Genomic DNA, 21,381 nt, shown 5'->3' with positions numbered 1-21,381 from the left:
GTGTAAAGGGCTGTAATGATCAAGAAAATATGGCATTGTGGGGCTCTGCATTTTTTCTTTTTTTCCTGACAGGAAACTGCTTCCACTTGGAAGTCACAAACTGATTCTTTCTTCTCCGTTGCCTCCCCTGTTGTGTGTGAAAACCCAGCTGTTCTCTTTGCCTCACACGTGATCCCAAGTAACCCCGCCATTGGAACATAGCTAACACTTCAGTTGATTTGATTATTCACTTCTATTTAATAACCCAACATACTGCATTACATCCTAGTGCTATACAAACATGCTGTACAAAGCCAGCCCTGGTTGCGGTCCTGGCAGCCCAGCTATGCTGCAGTTGGGTAGGTCTTTGGCAGCAGAGATCAAATCTAAGACCTCTGGATCTAAAAGTCCTTTCTAAGGACCCCAGGTCTGTAAGCTAAATCTGTAACAAGCTTGTCAATGTCTATATATGGCCCAGCCACCAGCAGAGGGGAGCAGACCACCACACTGAATAGGTGTGGATAACGCTAACCGTAATTCAGGTGGAGCTGAACCGGTGTGAACAATGCTGAGAAAGTTGTGCAAAAATCTCTCGAGTGTAGCACAGACTCTGGGGTGCAGCCATACTGAACAGGTGGAGTTTGTGTGGCAATTTCGTAGAATCATAGAAGATGAGGGTTGGAAGAGACCTCAGGAGGTCATCTAGTCTAACCCCCTGCTCAAAGCAGGACCAACCCCAACTAAATCATCCCAGCCAGGGCTTTGTCAAGCCGGGCCTTAAACACCTCTAAGGATGGAGATTCCACCACCTCCCTAGGTAACCCATTTCAGTGCTTCACCACCCTCCTAGTGAAATAGTGTTTCCTAATATCTATTAGGACCATTGCTCCTTGTTCTGTCATCTGCCACCACTGAGAACAGCCGAGCTCCATCCTCTTTGGAAACCCCCTTCAGGTAGTTGAAGGCTGCTCTCAAATCCCCCCTCACTCTTCTTTTCTGCAGACAAAATAAGCCCAGTTCCCTCAGCCTCTCCTCGTAAGTCATGTGCCCCAGCCCCCTAGTCATTTTCATTGCCCTCCGCTACACTCTCTCCAATTTGTCCACATCCCTTCTATAGTGGGGGACCTAAAACTGGATGCAGTACTCCAGATGTGGCTCACCTGTGCCAAATAGAGGGGAATAATCACTTCCCTCCATCTGCTGGCAATGCTCCTACAAATGCAGCCCAATGTGTGGTTGGCTGTCTTGGCAACAAGAGCACACTGCTGACTCGTATCAGCCTCTCATCCACTTAATCCCCAGGTCCTTTTCTGCAAACTGCTGCCTAGCCAGTCGGCCTGATGTGAGGCTGACCAGTCTGTAGTTCCCTGGGTTCTCTTTCTTCCCTTTCTTTTTTAAATATGGGCACTATATTTGCCTTTTTTCAATTGTCTGGAACCTCCCCCAATCGCCACGAATTTTCAAAGATAATGGCCAATGGCTCTGCAAGCACATGAGCCAACTCCCTCAGACCCATGGACTTGTGCACGTCCAGCTTTTCTAAATGGTCCTTAACCTGTTCTTTCACCATTTGAGGGCTGCTCACCTCCTACCCATGCTGCGTTGCCCGGTGCAGGAGTCTGGGAGCTGACCTTGTCTGTGAAGACCGAGGCAAAAAAAGCATTGAGTACTTCAGCTTTTTCCACATCATCTGTCACTGCGTGGCCTCCCCCATTCAGTAAGGGTCCCACACTTTCCTTGACCATCTTCTTGTTGCTAACATACCTGTAGAAACCCTTCTTGTTACCCTTCACAGCCCTTGCTAGCTGCAACTCCAATTGTGCCTTGGCCTTCCTGATTACATCCCTGCATGCTCGAGCAATATTTTTATCCTCCTCCCTAGTCATCTGTCCAAGTTTCCACTTCTTGTAAGCTTCCTTTTTGAGTTTAAGCTCACTGAAGAATTTCACTGTTAAACCAAGCTAGTCACCTACCATATTTGGTATTCTTTCTGCACTTCGGGGTGGGTTGTTCCTGCACCCTCAATAAGGCTTCTTTAAAATACAGCCAGTTCTCCTGGATTCCTTTTCCCCTCATATTAGCCTCCCAGGGGATCCTGCCCATCAGACTCCCTTAGGGAACTAACTCTGCTTTTCTGAAGTCTAGGATCCATATTTTGCTACTCTCCTTTCTTCCTTTTGTCAGGATCCTGAACTCAACCCATGGTCACTGCTGCCTAGGTTGCCACCCACTTGTAGTCCCCCTACCAATTTTTCCCGGTTTGTGAGCAGCAGGTCGAGAGGAGCACGCCCCGAGTTGGTTCCTCCAGCAATTGCACCAGGAAGTTGTCCCCCACGCTCTCCAAAAACTTCCTGGATTGTCTGTGCAATTTAAAGGAGCAGAGAGCTTGATATAAACTGTGCGAGTTCCAGGCGTACAGGCCATAGAGGTGCAAGTGGGGAAAACCAGCTGGGGTAGGAGGCAGAACAGATTTCCTCCTCCTAGCTGTGTGGGTTCTGCAGGGTTGACAGGGAAAATGCCTGTATGAGAACCAAAAAGAAAAGGAGTACTTGTGGCACCTTAGAGACTAACAAATTTATTAGAGCATAAGCTTTCGTGAGCTACAGCTCACTTCATCGGATGCATTACGAGATGCATATTATGAGAACCAGTACAGCTGAGATGGGGAACTGCATAGAGCAGATGGGCTGTGTGGGAAAGGTCCCTTTTCTCTTCCACCTGTAGCGGCACTTCAGATCTGACTTAAGCAAAAATTTAGATTCTGTAAAAGTGTGTGTGTGTGTTTCTTAATTGCCTAGTGGCCCCAACCAAAAGCAAGGCTGCATTATGGTAGGTGACAGCCTTCGCGCTGAAGAGCTTGCAGGCTAAATGGATGTGAAGGGTGGGAGGGGAAAATGGAGGCACGGGGAGGGGTTGTGTTACACCCATGGCTGCACAGAGACTCTATGACAGAGCTGGGTGGTGGTAGGATTTTTATATATATATATATATATATATATATATAATCTAAGAGTCTGCGCTCCTCCGGGCAGCGACCTTGTCTGTCGTCTGTGCTTGATATGGGTCTGAGCACTTGGCTGGTGCTCAGATAAGAGTGTTTAAAACACCTAGATTATTGTTTAACATGGGGCTGTCCTGTTTGAAATGTAAATGCTCAAGGCTGTGGGTTTTTTTTGTTTTGTTTTTTACTTTCCTGTTGCTCTCGGAAGAAGCAGCGAAGCAAAGCCCCCGGGGTGAGGGGGCTGTTCCTGCTAGGGTGCCCTAAACCCCCAGAACCTGTTCGCCTCCTAACACCACCTTAGCTTTCCCAGGAAAGCTCTCCCGCCCGCGTGCAACGGCCCAAGGGCCTCTCTGCTTGGCTCCTGCCCGCTCAGCTGGGCCGCCTGGCATTAGTGCTGGAAATGGAGAGGTTGGTTTCAGCACGAGGCCAGTCAATGAGTTCTCAGGCCTGGCCAAGCCGCCTCCTCCCATGTGCCCGAGGGCTGGGTCGGCTATTTCTTGGGGCTCGGAGGGCGGGGGTGAGTGACGCAGAGAGCAGCTCCAGCCTTGGGCCCAGCCCGTCCTCTGGTGAAATGCTAACAGCAGAGTGTAAACCAGAGCGTGAACTCCCCTCTGTGTATCTGGGGCTGGGCCTGGTGTGGACCAGCTGGACGAGGAGCCGGGGATGCCTGCTCGGAGACGGCTGCTCCTCGTCCCAGGTACGAGGCAATGGGAGCCGTCGCTGTGCAGTGAGAGCGGACTGGCTCTGCGCCCCGCCGGGGCTGGGTGGCATTCTTACGGCCACCAGGACAGCTCTGCTCGGGACTCGGGCTGGTTTGGTGACCCGCTGAGCGCCCCCTGCAGGAAAGAAGGGGCTGCCGCCCCTCCAGCCGTGCGGGTGAAGCGAGCCCAGGTAAGCAGAGGATGGGGGAGAGATCACAGCTGGGGGTGGGTGGGTAGATGGGGCAGAGATGCGGCCAGCCCCAGAGGGATGGATGGTCCCTGCTTGAGCGGGGGGGCAGGGGGTAACCTCACGGCTTCAATTTGCCATCGACTGGTTTGCTCTAGCCACTAAAATGGCCCCAGCAAAGGGGCACAGGTGGCCGGGGGGGCACAGTGGAGCCACAGGCAGCCCCGTCGCTGCTGTTACAATGTAGGTCTCCCCTCCTCTCTGCCCTGAGGGCTCAGCTCCTGCCTGGGCTAGCCGGAGCCTCCCACGTCCAGGCTGCTGAGGCAGAGAAGACCTGAAGTGTCCTGTGTTTGGCTCTGGTGCTTTACGTTCGCTCCAAACCCGCACAGAGTCTTTGGTGGGGTGGGAGGTGCTGGAAGGAGGCGGACTGACTCCCTGTCTCTGCAGGGCAGCAAACACCCCCCTGGTGCTGAGCAGTTCCCCAGCAGAAGGAGAAGCCGCGGAAGCTGTTAGTTCCCCCTGCCCCTCCAGGTGCAGGCTAAGGTGGCATTTTGTGCCGGGTCCAATGGGCTCACGGACCATGGACTTGGGCATCGTGGGATCAGGGAGAACATCCCCTCCACGCCATCTGGGTGTGCTGTGCCAGTGCGGGCATCAGCGTGTTGGAGTAAGTGGCTGGTCCCTGCCAGGCTGGTGGGTATGCGGCACTCCCATCCCTGGATGGCCTGGGGAATAGGTCACGAGCGCCAGGAATTGCACCCCAGGCATCCTGTCTGGCTGTGTAGGGCACTGCCAGGCCCTAAGCTATTTGGGAGAGCTGCTTCAGGTTGGGGGGTTGACTGGACAGCTTGGGAGATTTCTCCCCTTTTCCCGCCCCCGGTGCTTTAGCAGTGGGTGAGGGAAGCAGGGAGCTGCCCCCCCACCCCATCCAAGAGTTGGCACCTCCGCCCCCCATCAGCCATCTTGTGGCCGTCTCTGTTTCTGAGGCTGGTGCCCAGGGCTCCTTCAGGCTGAGCAGCCGTCGCGTCACCTCCCACCCCTGCTCGCAACCTCCCTTCCATCGGGAGAGGTCACCGGTGCCAAGGCCCTCATGGGAAGCCCGAGTCACGCAGCGTTTGTGGCTGGGCATCCATCTTCCCCTCTCCCCGTGGCGGCTGGGGCTGGGCGAGGCGACGCACGTCTCCCGTCCCTTGCTTTGCGGTGCATGAAGGACAAGTGCCTCCGTGTCCAAGCATTGGCTCCGTGCACCTGGCATCCGTCAGGCTTGGACGTCTCTCATGTCTCAGCTCGGTGAGCCTGGCTAGCACGCTCCATCTGTGGGGGTTCGGACGGGCGGTTAGCTGCTGGGAGGGGGCTCTCCTTGCACGAAGGACAAGGGCGGGGTGCTGCGGCCGAGCCCCGCTTACCCAAGAGGGGGCAGCTGCGCTCTGCTTTCAGCCAGTAGGGGGCAGTGGAGACTGAACTGCAGCTGGCCCCTCCAAGTTGGAATGAGACCCATTAGCCAGGCAAGGGATGTGCCGCTTACCCTGCCCCTGCTCTGCGTGATAAGAGGCTTCCCTGCTTGCGTAGGGGTGGCCCTGTGCTCCGGGGATACCAAGCTGCTCCCCGCCTGGGAGAACGGTGGGAAGGAACGGGCATAAGCTGCTGTGCGAGGGGGAACGGCTGGAAGCCAAAGTGGGGAGAGCCTCTGGCTTGACTGTCCTTCCCCAGCCGGGGCCGCCTTTGTGATTCTGATAGACTTGCCTGTAAGCCTCCATCCCGCTCCCAGTCCCTTGGTTCAGAGCTGCCGGGGAGCAGCGAGCGGTCTGTCGTATCGGGGCAGCGATGCAGGGGCCACAAACATGAGAGAAAAGGAGTACTTGTGGCACCTTAGAGACTAAAATAGCTTAGTGTCCTTTTTCTTTTGTAGAGAAGCAAAGTGTGTTTTGTAAATGGCTTGTCTAGTTTTTGTAAAGTCCAGCCACGAGGAAGTTTGTGTGGAAGGTTGGTTCTTTATGAGAGTATCCAGTTTTGAGAGCTCATTCTTAATCTTTCCCTGTTTGCTGTAGAGGATGTTGATCAGGTGGTTCCGCAGTTTCTTTGAGAGTGTGTGGCACAAGCTGTCAGCATAGTCTGTGTGGTATGTAGATTGTAATGGATTTTTTTACCTTCAGTCCTTTGGGTATGATGTCCATCTGTTTGCATTTGGAGAGGAAGATGATGTCTGTCTGTATCAGTGCGAGTTTTTTCATAAAGTTGACAGATTTCCACTCTATATGGCTAAATTCAGTGCCTTGCATAATCACAGGTTTCAGAGTAGCAGCCGTGTTACAAGTACTCCTTTTCTTTTTGCGAATACAGACTAACACGGCTACTACTCTGAAACATGAGAGAGTTGTCTTGAAACTGCCTGAATTCACCAGCCTCCGTCTGCCTTCACCCTACGGGCTCCGGGAAAGGACAGCTGCAGTCTGCGTGGGCCCTGCAGCAAGGCATGGGTCTTGGGAGCAGTGCAAAAGGCCCTTGAGGGGTGTTCGTATTAATTTAGATGGAATAAATGGGCCAAAGGGGTTATCCTAACCCAGTCGCTGTCCTTCACTGAACAGTGTTAAACCAGGCTGGCTGTGCAGAGCCCTCAGCCAGCTTAGCACCATGGCAAACGCACCCGGTAAAACGCAGTGTGTTTAGTAAAGTTAAAGAAAAGAAGGAAAAGCAGCTAAAGCATTTGAAATGTAAAGTATTGAGTCAGGCTTCGTTTTAACAGCGTCCCTTGTTCCCTTACCCTTGAGCTGCAGAGAGTTTTAGATGGAAACCCCCCTTGTTAGACAGTTTCTTTGATGGTGTCACACATGGTGATTGCCGTCCTTTTGGAGAACAGAGAAGAAGTCAGTCGAGATGCTGCTGTTTAAAGTTCGTTCCTGTTTCATCCCGGCGGGTGTTTGGGATTCCGCCGTAGCCAGCAGACATGGCAATGCCGTCTGGGTCCCTCTCTCTGGCCTGGTCTGGTCAGGATGTCCCAGAGGTTTAGGAAAGAAGGTCCAGGGTCCAAGGAGATGGTGGGGGTGGCAGCCATGGTGGTAAAGTTCACTCCACTTCCTCCTTCTGTTCTTCCATTTGTCCTTTAAGGACCAAAAAAGGGTTGGATTCAAAGTGCAGAGCAATGAGAATGCAACTTCCTTCTGCCGTGGGGTGGGGTGGAGAGGCTGCAGGGTTAGCAGGCCTGATTCCTGGCAATGGGGTGTGGGGAGCAATCTACTTCCCCTGTAATGGGAGCACCTAGGAATTGGGGCATGTGGCTGACAGGGTGACCAGATGTCCCGATTTTTATAGGGACAGTCCCAATAATCAGGGCTTTGTCTAATATAGGCGTATGTTACCCCCCACTCCCTGTCCCGATTTTTCGTACTTGCTATCTATTGGCACATTCACACCCTACTGACAGTGGAACTCGGTCTTGTCATTCGTGCCTCCTGTAATGAGATCAATACAGAGAAGCCAGCCCAAGGGGAAGCCTGGAGGGAATCTGTTCCCTTCCAGCCTGCAGGGACAGGTCTACGCTGCAATTTAGATGCCCACGGATGGCCCGTGCCAGCTGATTCAGGCTAAGGGGCAGTTGAGTTGCTGTGTGGAGGCTCAACCCTTCCACTTTGCAGGGTCCTAGAGCCCAAACTCCAGACCCAGCCCAAATGGCTAAACAGCCCCTTGGCCCAAGCCAGCTGGCCAGGGGTCTTTAACGGCAGTGTGGACGTGTCATGCGAGGCCCAAGTGAAGAAAGTGGCTAGCAGAGGCTGCGCAGTCTGGTGGGCTGAGCACTGGGTAGGGACACCGGGGCTCTCTTCGCAGCTCTTCCCCAGACACCAGCCATGGGCCAGCGGCTTCACTTGTGAGCCTCAGTTTCCTCCAGCTACAAAAAGCAGGCTAGTGGTTGGGCAGCGCTGGATAAATGATGGCTTCTTGGTAAAGCCTGTTACCAAGGCTTCTCCCCCCCCCCAGGGGCCGGAGGGGGCCAGTCTTGGTTCTAAGCCTCCTTTTGCAGTGGCATTTAGTGAGGGGGCTCTGAGGCAGGCCTGCTGCCAGCTTCCCCTTTACCTCCCGGGGCTGGCTCCAGCTTCCCCACTGGGTTTGCTCCTGCCTCACTGGAAATCTGGTTAGACCCAGGAATCAGATGGCCTCTTCCCCTGGGCATTGATACTCGTCTGCCAGCACAAAGCACTACGAAGCCTTGTACGGAGCAGTAGGCAAGGGGGCTGTAGGGTCTGCGGATCACAACTGCCGCCTGCCTGTGGAACAGAAAGAATCCACCTGCACTCCTCCCGGCTAGCTCCTGGCGATGGCGGTTGGCTGTTCCAGGGTGAACAGAGCGGTGGGAGAACAGGATTGCTTGAAGTGCTGTGGCTTTTTTCAGCCTGCTGGGCGTGGGAGGGGGAAGGTGTGTATGTGAACCTGGAGAGAGTAGGGCGCACACGCCCCCAACGCAGATTGGCTGCAGAGCATCACTCCAGGCGTTGATTGTGTGTGTGGGTGTGAATCCAGAGTTGGTGAAAGGAGCTGGCTGACAGCCCTGCAGAGTGAAGTCCCTGCCCGCAGAGAAGAGGATGACACTTCCCTGGTGTACTGCCCCCATCCCCGCTTGGATCCCCCGCCAGGGTGAGAGGGGAGTGCATTCTGTAGGGCCCATCCAGTCCTTGCCGTCCGCCTGCCGTGGCAGCGTGTTCTGTGGACACTGGGCACCATGACACTTGGCGTTCTGGGGCTGATGGGTGCTTTACGAAGCTCGGCCAGTACTTGCTGACAAAGGGAAACTGAGGCACAAAGTGACTCATTCAAGGACACCCAGCAGAGGAATAGCAGCTGTGGGTACAGAACCCATGGGCCCTATCCACACTGCTTAGTGTTAGAGGGCTTTCCCTTCACCCTCTCCCCTGGTTCTTGTCATGCAGACAACAAGCATGATTCCAATTTCCCTTCCGTTTCCTGTTTGACCCCAGTTTATATAGTAGTATTCTCCACTATACCTTAACCCATCATTTTACTGAAATTTAACTAACCAATTCTAATATAGTTACATCATTCTCCAGCCAGTTGTATCCCACTATCCTAATTAACATACACCTAGCAAAATGAATTATATAGCGGACAGAAACAATTAGAGAAGCAGACAGATGAACAATAGAAAAGTGGGGGCCATAAAGATAAACGTACAGAAATGAGGGTTTCACAACCATTGAGAAGTGATTTCTTGCCAGACAAGATGCTATCAAACTAAGTTTTCTTTAACCATCTTTATCCGGAGATGATGGGCACTATCAGGACAGGATTGTCTTCCTAACAGCCCAACACCACCTTATTTCAACGTGACTGGTTTGGGATGGGAGGACGTGACTGTTCACTTCCCAGCTTATGGCTGCCCCTGCAGCTTAGTCGAAGGCCTTAGCCCAGAGGTGGCCAGCCTGAGCCTGAATTTACCAATGTACATTGCCAAAGAGCCACAGTAATATGTCAGCAGCTCCCCCCAGCACCTCCTGCCCACCGGCAGCCCCACCGATCAGTGCCTCCCCCTCCCTCCCTCCCGATCAGCTGTTTCGTGGTGTGCAGGAGGCTCTGGGGGGGAGGAGCGAGGGCACAGCAGGCTCAGGGGAGGGGGTGCAAAGAAGTAGAGTAGGGGCAGGGCCTGTGGCAGAACCAGGGGTTGAGCAGTGAGCACCCCCCGGCACATTGGAAAGTTGGCGCCTGTAGCTCCAGCCCCAGAGTCGGGGCCTAGAGAGGGAGCCGCATATTAACTCCGGAGCCACAGGGTGGCCGCCCCTGCCTAAGAACCAGGCCTCCGGCTCTCCGAGGGAGAAAAGGCCCCTACACAGGTGGACTGTGATTTTTATTCTCTGATTTTATACCCCTGTAACTAGCTAAGTGATAAAAATACACCTAAGTTCTTAACGCTTCACAGGCAGGCCTGAATATCTAGAGTCTAACCCTTAGCGAAGCCCCAAGCACCCCGCAGATAGTGGTAACTTTCAACCTTGGCTGGGCTGACCGAGATTTGATCTTGTGCCTGTGGGGGGGCAGGGATCCTTATCCTATTGCCAATCCCCTGAGCCGTCTGGAGGCCCTCAGTGCCCTCCCCTCATTTAGGGACACTGCATGCGTGGGTTGAAGTGCCAAGCAAGTGGCTGGCTCTGAATCTCCACATCCTGTCTCCGCAGATGATCTCGATGGTGATGGTGGCCGTGGGCATCTACGCCAGGCTGATGAAGCATGCAGGTGAGTGACTGCCACCTTCCCCTTGCCGGGGCTCTGGGATCGCTCCTTCCAGTGGGACCCTGGAGACTGGCTGCCCTGGAAGCAGACAGGTTTGGGGAGGAGAGCAGAGCCTTTCCCTGGGTCTGAGGTTGGAATGTAGCTAAGGGGGTGTGAGATCTCTGTGGGGGGAGCACAGCCTGCTGTGTGCGGCTGGCATTTAACCCAAGCAACCAACGTCATCTGGGGGGAGAGGGGAGAAGCTGCCGCTCTTGTCCAGTGAAACGGGGCTTGGACACATCCCCACTCCTGTTTGTCACGGGCCTGCTGGCAGGGTGGTGCAGCTGGACTAACGGCTCTGTGCTCTCGCATCCTCTCTCTCCCCCACCCCCTCTGCTCCCGCCTGGCAGAGGCGGCCATGGCCTGCCTCGCGGTGGATCCCGCCATCCTGCTCATCGTGGTGGGCATCCTGATGTTCCTGATCACCTTCTGCGGCTGCATCGGCTCCCTGCGTGAGAACATCTGCCTGCTGCAGATGGTGAGGGGACGGGAGGCTGCAGGATCCCAGCCTGGGCTGGCGGGGGGGGCGGGGAGCAGGGAACATTCGTATGGGCGTTATAGCCGGGACAGGGGATGGGAAGCCTCATGGAGACCCCGCTGTCTGCCTGGGCAGCCTGCAGAAATCACCAGGAGTGGGCTTGGGGGTCCCCCCTCAATGACTGGCACCTCGGGTAGCCACCAGGACTGATGGGACCCAGGGTCTCTCTGCTCTGTCTCCAGTTTCCTTCCCCGCCCTGGTGTGAGAGATCTCGGCTGGGGCCCAGCCATGCTGATTACAGGAAAGCTTGTGACTCCCTCTCGTGGCCAGAGCTGGGGAACTCCTGTGCCCCAGCAGATACTTAACCATGCGCTTCCCAGGGAAACTGACCCTTTCCACTCAAAGTGCCTTTCATGGCATTGAGCCGGGCATCTCTGCTAAAGAGACGGAGGGTTTCTCATTCCTTCCAACTGATTGGATGTGTGTTGGTAAGAGCTGCTTGCATAGCCGGGGAGAACAGACGCTGGAGTCTGTACAGATCTCCTGTAGTTGCATAGAGCTCTCCGTGGTGGATCTGTTTGCTAGCACAGACATGGACAAGGCTTTAGAGGTGGGTTGTGTCTGATTCAGTCCTGAACCAGTGACCCAGCAAGGCGCTATAGGAGCGCTGTGCTCCAGGAGGTGCCATCTTTCAGAAGAGATGTAAAACCCAGGCTCTGAGCACTTTGGGATGGTAAAGATCCTACAGCATATTTTGCAAGCATGGAGTATAAACTCCACTCTGTCTCTCTGACGTCCCCTGCAGTTTCAAAAAGTGACATTTTCTCTCTCCCTGTCCCAGTCCTCTGTGCATTGCTACGCAGCTGCTCTGTTCCACCCCAGAGGTGGCTGCATTTCAGTGCTGGGTGAAGTGATCAGTAGGTAGGAATCGGTGAAAAGGCACTACAGGAATGCAATGTGACGGGCCTGGAGTCCTGCTGCCCTGTGACCTTGCAGCTGCTTGGGTCACGGTGGTGCAACTCTGGCTCCGTAAGAGACGGTGCATTGTTGTCTCTTCCGTGGCAATTTGCTGACGGCTGTTTTCTCTCTCCTGCAGTTCTCAATCTGCCTGACCCTAGTCTTCCTGCTGCAGCTGGCAGCTGGAGTGCTGGGCTTTGTCTTCTCTGATAAGGTAAATACACCAGAGAGCTGGGGTGAGCATTGTTCTTCTGAGGTGATGGTGGGGGGAGTAGGATTCACCAGCATAACTGCAGGACCAGATCTGGATTAGTAGGGAGCTGTCTGGGAGGACAGAATAGATTTCTTCCCTCACTAAGCTGTGATTCTCTGGAGAAAGGATGTTCTGCATGGGGACGGAGGGCCAGAGAGGCCGAACCGCAAATGGGAGGTGAGGTGTCTGGGCATGAACAGAGACTGTCCTCTTTTTAAAATCTTATTTAAATGAAAAGGTTTGTTTTGATCCAAGGCTTCCGCAGAAGACTTGGAGACCCAAACGCATCAGCCTTCTGCTGGGGCGTGGGCACTAGAGTACAGCTGGCTGGGTGGGTTCGCTGTCCCTACAGGAGGCATGTCTGCCCCAGGGTTTGGTCCCTGACCTCGTTGTCTTTGTCGGTGGCCAGCATTTTGGTTTCCAGTATATTCCCCACCCCAAATAAGTGGAGGGGGCAGGGCAGGATGGGCCAGGGTGAGGCCACTGGCCTGCGATTCAGGCAACATGGGTTCAGGTCCCTGGCTCCACATGTGATCTACAAACTGGGGGTGACGCCCGTCCGGCGCAGCTGTGAGATTAAATCGTAGGGGAGGAGGTGCTCGGACGCTGCAGTGGCGAGAGGTATGCAAGCACGTTGGTAGGAGGGAAATCTCCCTGGCGACCTCTCGGCCTTCCTCCCCCAGGCACGTGGGAAGGTGAGCGAGATCATCAACAACGCCGTCGTGCATTACCGCGACGATCTGGACCTGCAGAACCTCATCGACTATGGGCAGAAGGAGGTGGGTCCAGTTAAAGAGCCAACATGCATGGCCGTCCAACAGGTCTCTTGCCTCCTATGGGGTGACTGGCCCTGGGCGAGCTCTCTGGCCTCCTCTGTGATGGAGATGGCTGGGTCTCCCTGCCCCGTAGCGGGGATGGCTGAGTCTCTCTCTTTAAAACATCCCTGAAATCATCTCTCCTGCCTTGACCCAAGTTCCCTTTCAAAGCACGTAACACGGTCTCTCTCCTCACCGAGGCTGAAGGGCCAGGATCTGTTCCCCTTCATCCCTTCTTGGAACTGTGGGTGTTCATGGTTCTCTGGTTCCCTTTTGTTGTCTATCAGACCCCATACCACTAGTCCCACATCCTTCTGCTTCTTTGTGGACCCCCATCTTCCATCGGGAGGGCGGTGCCGTCGGACACCACACCCCTCCCAGTTTGAGTCCAATCGTGCTCATCAAAGTACCCGCCAAACTCTTGCACGTACGCACAAATGATTCTTTGTTCTCCTGCCGCGGGCTTGGTTCCAGAACTGTCGTGCAGCTGGCGTTGCACATCTGGAGTCTAAATATACTCCCACCCGTCCTCTCAGACCCTTATTAAGCCTTTGTCTCCCAGAGCCCTGTTCTCCCTGTTCCATTGCTGTCTGTAGGCCATGAGAAATGTTGGATTGGGGATAGAGGCTGGAGGGAATGGGGCTAAGTGCTAGAGAAATACAATCATAGTTCCTTTGAGTTCCCTGTCCTTTTTTCTTTTCTCTCCCAGGGTCTCACCCTGGAAAAGTGTGAAGCCACATTACAAACACTTTTAAATTGGACCCGAACTGACAGTCTCCCTGGTTCTTAAGGTTTCGTCTCCTCCATGGGGAGTAATGTATTTATTGAAGTCTTTCATTCCCCTGCTACCTCTGTTTTTAAGCTGTTGTTTATGTAGGACCTACTAAAAATTTAAAAACCTATTCATATTGACCTGGCCTCTTTTTTTTTTTTTTTTTTTTTAAAGACATGCCCTTTGACATATGCCCAATTTCCCCTTCCCTGGCCCTCTTTGACCTGTGCTGTCTTGTTACAGTTCAGTTGCTGTGGGGGTATCTCCTACAAGGACTGGTCCCAAAACATGTATTTCAACTGCACTGCCGATAACCCTAGCAGGGAGCGCTGTTCTGTGCCTTATTCTTGCTGCCTGCATGCAGCTGATCAGGTAAGAGCAGCTCCACTGTTCTGCTGAGTACAGGACCTCTCCTTGCCACCCTCAAATTCTGGTGGCTGCCCTGCACCCAGGGCCAAGGAAGTCTCTAAGTCGGGTAGCTAGGTAGCATTGGATTCCTCCACCATGTGCCCTCTGCCATTCACGAAAAGGGGAATAAGGACAACTTGAGGAATTACAGACCAATCGGCTTAACTTGAGTACCCAGAAAGATAACAGAGCAAATATTAAGCAACCAATTTGCAAACACCCCCAGAAGGTGTTAGAAGGTGATAAGTAACAGTCAGCATGGATTTGTCAAGAACAAATCATGTAAAACCAACCTAATAGCTTTCTTTGACAGGGTAACAAGCTTTGTGGATGTGGGGAAGTGGTAGATGTGAGATATCTTGACTTTAGAAAGGCTTTTGATACTGTCTCTGACTTTCTCGTAAACAAACAAGGGAAATACAACCTCAATGGAGCTACTATAAAGTAGGTGCAGAACTGGTTAGAAAACCATTCACAAAGAGTAGCTATCAGTGCTTTACAGTCATGCTGAAAGTGCATAACAAGTGGGGTCCCACAGGGATCAGTTCTGGTCAATATCTTTATCAATGATTTAGATAATGGCATACAGAGTACGCTTATAAAGTTTGCGGACGATACCAAGCTGGGAGGGGTTGCAAGGGCTTTGGAGGATCGGATTAAAATTCAAAATGATCTGGGCAAACTGGAGAAATGGTCTGAAGTAAATAGGAAGAAATTCAATAAGGGCAAATCCAAAGTACTTCACTTAGGAAGGAGCAATCAGTTGTACACGTACAAAATGGGAAAATGACTGCCTAGGAAGGATGACTGCGGAAAGAGATCTGGGGGTCCTACTGGACCACAAGAGTTTTTTTTTCCACCAAATGCATCCAATGAAGTGAGCTGTAGCTCACAAAAGCTTATGCTCAAATTTGTTAGTCTCTAAGGTGCCACAAGTACTCCTTTTCTTTTTGCGAATACAGACTAACACGGCTGCTACTCTGAAATGAGGCAAGAGTGTAACACTGTTGCAAACAAAGCAAACATCATTCTGGGATGTATTAGTATGAGTGTTGTAAGCAAGACACGAGAAGTAATTTTTCCGCTCTACTCCGTGCTGATTAGGCCTCAACTAGAGTATTGTGTCCAGTTCTGGGCACCACATTTGGGGAAAGATGTGGACAAATTGGAAAAAGTCCAGAGAAGAGCATAAAACCACAAAAATGATTAAAAGGCTAGAAAACATGACCTATGAGGGAAGATTTGAAAAAATTAGGTTTGTTTAAACTGGAGAAGAGAAGACTGAGAAACTGACATAAGTTTTCAAGTATGCAAAACATTGTTACAAGGAGAAAGAAAAATGGTTCTCCTTAACCTCTGAGGCTAGGACAAGAAGCAATGGGCTTAAATTGCAGCAAGGGAGCTTTAGGTTGGACATTAGGAAAAACTTCCTGACTGTCAAGGTGCTTAAGCACTGGAATAAATTGCCTAGGGAGCTTGAGGAATCTCCATCATTGGAGATTTTTAAGAGCAGGTTGGACAACACCTTCCAGGGATGGTCTAGATAATACTTAGTCCTGCCATGAGTGCAGGGGACTGGACTAGATGACCTCTGGAGGTCCCTTCCAGTCCTACACTTCTATGACTCATGTCCCCCATGTGATCCCTGTGCCAACTTCTCTTTAAGGAACCTTTGCAGCTGGACAAACCCTTATGGGAGGGTGCTCATAGCCCAGTGGCTCCTACAGCTCCCGCTGACCAGGCTGTAGCCATGGCTGGCTGTAGACCCCTCTCCATGCCATCTCCTGGCTGGCGTGGAAGAAGCTCCATCAGCTGAGTGATAAGGCCGCTGTAGGAGGAGAGGACTGGGGGTATTATATAGGAATCTATGTGGGCCCTGTTAATTCTTCTCCCTCTGGAGGCAGGGTGTCTGGGGGAGCCAATTCAGGTAGCCGGTGCTGCCCTGCCCCAGGCTATTGTTTGTTTCTGAGCCCGAGGAAAAACGGGGATCCGATCACTGATCCTGGGTGACAAACAAGGGGCCTGATTGTGGGGTTTCCCGGGCTCTCACTGGTCACACGCAGGCTGGGACCTGCAAGGTGCTGACCCTGTGGTCTCCGAGTGGGTTTAGGAGAATGAGGCTGCGCTAGGGATGCATTCGTGCCCACCCCCACCCCCCAGCAGCTCCTATGAGGGAGAGACCCTCACTGTAGACGCTGGGTGGAAAAGGAGTCCCATGAAACTTGCATGGCTTGTGTCGGTAAATGCCCTGCGGACATGCCGCGGGATTAGAAAGCAGCTCACGTGGGTTCCTGTACATCATGGCACCTCCTGGCTGCCTCGTCCGGAAGGGATGGGATCCCCTCTAGTCCGCCTGTCCCACACCAGACCAGGTGATGCCCGGCAGCCTAATCTCCCAAAAAGCCACAAGCAATGGAGCTTCTGCCCTTTCCCTAGGAGGCAGCTCTCTGAGTTCGGAGCATGCTGCAGAGCCCAGACACCGCAGTGATAGGGGAACTAGGAAGGGCTGGGGGTTGGGCTTGCAGGAGAGAGAGCATACAGGGAAACCTGACGTTAACAAAGACTTGTTGGCTAAGGAAGCCGAGACCTGTCACTGGGTCTGTCTCACGTGCCATTAGGCAGCAGCTCGGGAAAGCCTGATTCCCCCATCCCACAGGCGTGCAAGGGAACCGGAGCGATTTGTGCAGCCCGTGGTGGTGTGCGAGGCGTGGCCGCATGAGACTATCCATCCCCGGGGCCCCAGCTTGCTGTCACCTGCCCTGGTGCTTCCCCGCAGGCTGTCATCAACACCATGTGTGGCCAGGGGATGCAAGCCATGAACTACCTGGAGGCCAGCGAGTTCATCTACACCAACGGCTGCATTGACAAGCTGGTGAACTGGATCCATAGCAACCTCTTCCTGCTGGGGGGCATCGCGCTCGGCTTGGCCATTCCACAGGTAGTCCCCCCACCCCCCGGGATGTGCTCTGCTGGGGCCAGAGCGTTTGGTGTTTGCACTCAAACTGCGGGGGGGGAAGGGGTTTCTGCCCCCCCCCCCCGTTAGCTCTGGTGGAAGGGAGCAGGGGACAGGCCCAGCCTACTTGGTATAGTCCCCACAGGATAATGAGAGCCAGGTTATCTGGAGCAGGGATTAAAAGGGAATGGGACCTTAGATTTGGAACTGGGGGATTGGGCATTCCTAGATCTGAGGTGTGTAGCCTGTAATTTGTGCGTACACATGAATTCACGCCCCCCACGTCAGTGGTGGGTCTGGGATGCTAGAAGCACTCCGATTGGGAAGGGCTGTTTCCCCCACCCATGATGTGGCAGGGGCTGGATTGCAGAATGGACCCATCTAACCCTCGTGAAGAATCCCTGCTGGGTGTTTCAGAGAGAGCAGGGAAAAAAACCCTCACCGTGATCCGTGCTAATGTGCCCTGGGATGGGAGTGGGGGAAGAATTGCTTCCCGTGCTCCCAGTTCAGGGCGTTTTGACTTTGGCCGTGGAATCGGGGGGAATCCTAAGGAAGCCTCGGCTTGCACTGGTGTCCTGGCTGAGGAGCGTGGCAGAGCTGTGGGGGGAGCCCGGGGCTGGAGCAGGCTGTGGGTTGGGCTCGGCAGGGTTACTGGGTGTGGAGGGAGCCCTTGCCTGGCCCGCTCACCCCTTTACCGGCTCCAGCCTGGGCCGCGAGTCTCTCTCCAGAGCACCAAACGTAAACGACGGATATTCTTGTCAATAGCCGTGCGCTTGTCACTGGGCGAGAGCTTTCCGATTGGCTTCGCCTCAGGAGGGGAGCACACCGATTGGCCGGCAGGGACGCTGACCGTTCCCGGTTGGAGCCGCATGCTCACCTGTACCTGAGCCCTCCCGGGTGGGTTCAGCCTGTGGTGGTTTCCTCTCCTTGCAGCTGGTGGGAATCCTGCTCTCCCAGATCCTCAGCAACCAGATCAAAGACCAGATCAAGCTGCAGCTCTACAATCAGCAGCACCGAGCAGATCCTTGGAACTGAAACCCCACCGAGAAGAGCGAGTGCTTCCTTGCTGGGGAAGTGCCTCTCGCCCCATGGCAGGGAACGGCGTGGGGAGGAAGAAGAGACCTGCATTTTCCCCTGCTATTGCTCACCCTGCCCTGCCCAGGATGGGACATGGGGATAGCCCCCAGGAGAGCAGAAGAGACCCCCACCCCCAAGGCAGGCAGCGAGAAGCTGCTGCATCTCGGGCATCCTCTGTAGCGACCCCGCCCAAGTAACTGACATCTTGGTCCCTTTTTTGGGCAGTGTTTTTTGTTTTGGTTTGGTTTTTTAAAGAGGGAAAAGAGCAAAATATTTCCCAGCTGCCCCAGCCCTCTCTGGGAATTGTCTTGAGAGCTGCCTTGGCTGCGTCTTTCCCTAGAAGGCTGACGCATTGGTGCTACTGGGGCACGGCTGGGCTGGCTGGTATGGGAGGGGGGTATAATGCAGGTACAAGCTTCTTTCCTCTTGTGTGGTCTTGGAGCACGGGGAGGGGGGCCTTGCCAGCTTCCAGCCCCCAGACCTGGACCAGCTGCCTGTATCCAGATGGGAGTGACACCAGACAGGAGAATGATCAGCCCCTGACCCTGCACTGATCTTTACTGATGCTCCTCTGGCTTAAATATATCAGGAGGGGGCTGCTAAGGGGGGAGGGCTAGAGGATGTAACTAGTTGCCAAAAACCAGACTCCGGAGGTGGGGGCCAGGAATGGGATCTGGAGCCCAGCACTCCAGGGTGCTGACTCCAGTCTGGGGGCACCGTCTGACTCTGAAGTGGGTCTTGGGCACGGGATATGAAGCCTTTCACTGCTAGGGTTTCCAGTCCCTGCCCAGGCAGCGCCAGCAGTTGTTACTGTCTTCCAGGGAAGACTTGCCGCATTCCCTGGCAGGGTTGGTATCCCCGTGGCACACAGCTGGGTTGCCTTGGAGGTGATGTTCTGGGCTCTTGGAAACCTCCGAGAGGCAGAGTTTCTCAAAGCTGATCCCTGTGGCAGGCAGCAGCTGTCAGCAGCTCTGGGAAGCCCTCAGTCTGTGGCTTTATAGTCTAGCCGGAGGCCCGCGTGGATCTTGGCTCTGGACTCTCGAGTTCAGTGGATGCAGCCAAAGATCAGAGGGTGCGTTGGCTACTCCAAGTCCGTCCAATGTGGCCCGCAGCCCCGGGTGCTTGGCTATGGGAAGGGACTGAAGCCGCAGACCCTCAAGCATAGAGCAGAGACAGCAGTGGAGTGGCCAGTTCTGGGCACAGAAGAGTCCAGTTGTCAGGGCCATTAATGGTGGTAGCTTCTACCAGTCTGACTACACGGAATTCAGCTCCCCCAAGCCTTGAATTTAGGGATGTTTAAACCCTCAGAGCAGCTGCTCTCTTGCTGAGCTCTCTCTTAGCTGCATGTACGATGATGCTCCTGAATGGATCCATCCGCAGGGATTGAACCTGCAATCTCTGGCTCCAGAAACATAAGCTGCTACTGTTTGAGCTAAAGGACCAAGTCGTTAGCTCGGACAGTAACAGGCTCATAAACCTGTGTCCATGGTGTCACCGCTAAGGGGGACGAAGTCGCACTGTTAGCACAGAGGCAGGAAGAGGTAAGCAGTTTTGTATCCAAACGCTCTATACCTATCCAACATTGCTGGCAAGAGATGCCCATTGCGTAAGGCAGCAATGAGGGGTGGCGTGGCAGGAAGCAATCGGGGTAACGGGTTTGCAGTCGTCAGCCTGGCGTGGGTGAACCAGGCAGGGTGGGACTGAGAGAACACGAAGGAAAAGCAGTACAGCATCTCTTCCCATAGGGTTTGCTGCATCCGAACCAGTGGCTGATCCATCTAGTGAAGATATTTGATACTGGGGGGCTCCTTAGCCTAGCAGGCAAAGGTGGAATATGATCCCAAGGCTGGGAGTTGGCAGAGTTAAAACGGGAAATACGGTGCAAATTGTTCCCAGTAATGGACCATTAGAACAGCTTCCCCAGGGATGGGGCAGCTTCTCCATCAGGTGGGCCCTTTGTATTGAGGCTGGGTGACTTTCTAAAAGTTGCCCCAATTCAACCACACGTTATGGGCCTGATCCAGGTGTCACTTGGTGGAATTCTCCAGCCTGTGCTCTGCAGGAAGTCAGATGAGATGTTTGTAACAGTCCCTTGTGGCCCTAATGCCTGGGGGCAGCTTATCTTGGACAGGGGCTGGTGCCAGGTGGGTCAGAGGAAGGTACAACCATCCTTCCCCTCCACCAGTAACGGTCGGTTAGCGTGCGCCCTGCAAACACCACCAGCTGCACCACCGTGGAAGGCGAGACCCCATGATCTGTGTGTGTTACCTCTGTGGATGGACATCTCCCCGTGTTCTCTCCTGCTCCCAAGAGGCAGCATCTCCTCCTGGCATGGAGAGTCTGTAACAGGCCTCTTGGAGCATGCACAGATCGATATTTTGAACACTACAAAGGGAGGGAGCGGCACAGACTTCTCTCTCTTTGGAGGTGTGTAAGTAACACATGGGTTCGATATTTATCTGTGAAATTAACTCCTCTGTGATGTTTTCCCTTTGCTTCTGTGGCGAATGAAAGCAAGTTGGGTTCTGGCTGAAGTTATAGTTTGTTTTTTCTCTGTACTGCACCTGCCCTGAAATAAAACCTCTGTGTGCGCGTGCACGCACACACCTGCCCTCTGCTGGATGGAATCAGAACAGCTCAACTGGGTCATAAGCACTGTACTGCTCATGCAGATTTTCCTTCCGTTCAAGGAGTAGAGTTCTCTATGCTTTTTGGAGCAGGAGCATCTGAGGTTTCATAGTCGACAGCAGCCTGCTATGCTACTTGGGTCAGTGCATATAACAGAATCGCTGTCTACCAAGCTTGTGGGGTGGCGCTTGTCTCGAGTGTGTGTTGCCTCCGTGTGTAGGGGCAAGGTGTAAAAGCTGCTAGACCCCGCCCCCCCCCCCCAGCCTGACTGAACAGTACTCTGGGAAAGGGAATTGGTTGCTAGCCTGGAGCTGTGCCTGTTGGAGAATCCCTCCCTTCCTAATGCATCTGTCGGTTCTCTTTGCACAGCATCGAGCACAGCAGGAGCCTGGTCGGTGACGGGGGCTCCTAGGCGCTAGGGGAATGCAACTTGGTAACAGTGCTGGGGACAAGATGGCAGCTCCTGCCCTGGTGTGATGCTGAGCTGCTGGTCTCAATGCAGGAACGGCTGGGTGAAATTCGAGGCCAGTGTGATGCACGTCACGCTCGATCTGCGTGATGGTCCATTTCCAGGCTATGAATCCATCCTGCCATGCTCCTTGACCTGTGCGCATGAGTGCTGGAACTACGGGTCCTACCACCTCCTCGCCCCTCTGCTTGAAGTGGTTTCCATTATATGCAGGGTTTACAGTTTGGTTTGGTGGCTCTCAGCACCGATTGTTCCAGCATGCCTGCTAGGACAGAATTGTACCATTGAGGAGGCTGTTCTGTCTACTCATAAGTGCCCCCAGCGCAGCAGACCCCTCGCTATCGGGAACCTCTTCCTTCTGGGCAGCCAAGCTCTTTTTTTCTAATTGCAGCCCAGTGCTGCTCTCTGCCCTGCTGGGTTGCAGTGGGCC

General features: G+C 53.8%; 1 protein-coding gene across 1 annotated transcript in view; it reads left to right on the top strand.

Annotated features, from left to right (window-relative positions):
* TSPAN33 (tetraspanin 33) overlaps positions 1–20,471 on the top strand; it is a 31,263-nt gene extending 10,792 nt beyond the window's left edge. The window contains exons 2-8 of the mRNA XM_038387025.2: positions 10,048–10,105; positions 10,492–10,619; positions 11,716–11,790; positions 12,513–12,608; positions 13,660–13,788; positions 16,601–16,762; positions 17,711–20,471. Of these exons, the coding sequence (XP_038242953.1) occupies positions 10,048–10,105; positions 10,492–10,619; positions 11,716–11,790; positions 12,513–12,608; positions 13,660–13,788; positions 16,601–16,762; positions 17,711–17,812 (750 nt within the window). The 3' untranslated portion in view covers positions 17,813–20,471. The remainder of the gene's footprint in view (positions 1–10,047; positions 10,106–10,491; positions 10,620–11,715; positions 11,791–12,512; positions 12,609–13,659; positions 13,789–16,600; positions 16,763–17,710) is intronic.
* Positions 20,472–21,381: the final 910 nt, after the last annotated feature.

This window comes from Dermochelys coriacea, chromosome 1 (assembly GCF_009764565.3).
Source record: "Dermochelys coriacea isolate rDerCor1 chromosome 1, rDerCor1.pri.v4, whole genome shotgun sequence".
NCBI lineage: Eukaryota > Metazoa > Chordata > Testudines > Dermochelyidae > Dermochelys > Dermochelys coriacea.
The sequence above is the reverse complement of the archived record's forward strand: the minus strand, read 5'-3'. Positions and strand labels throughout refer to the sequence as shown.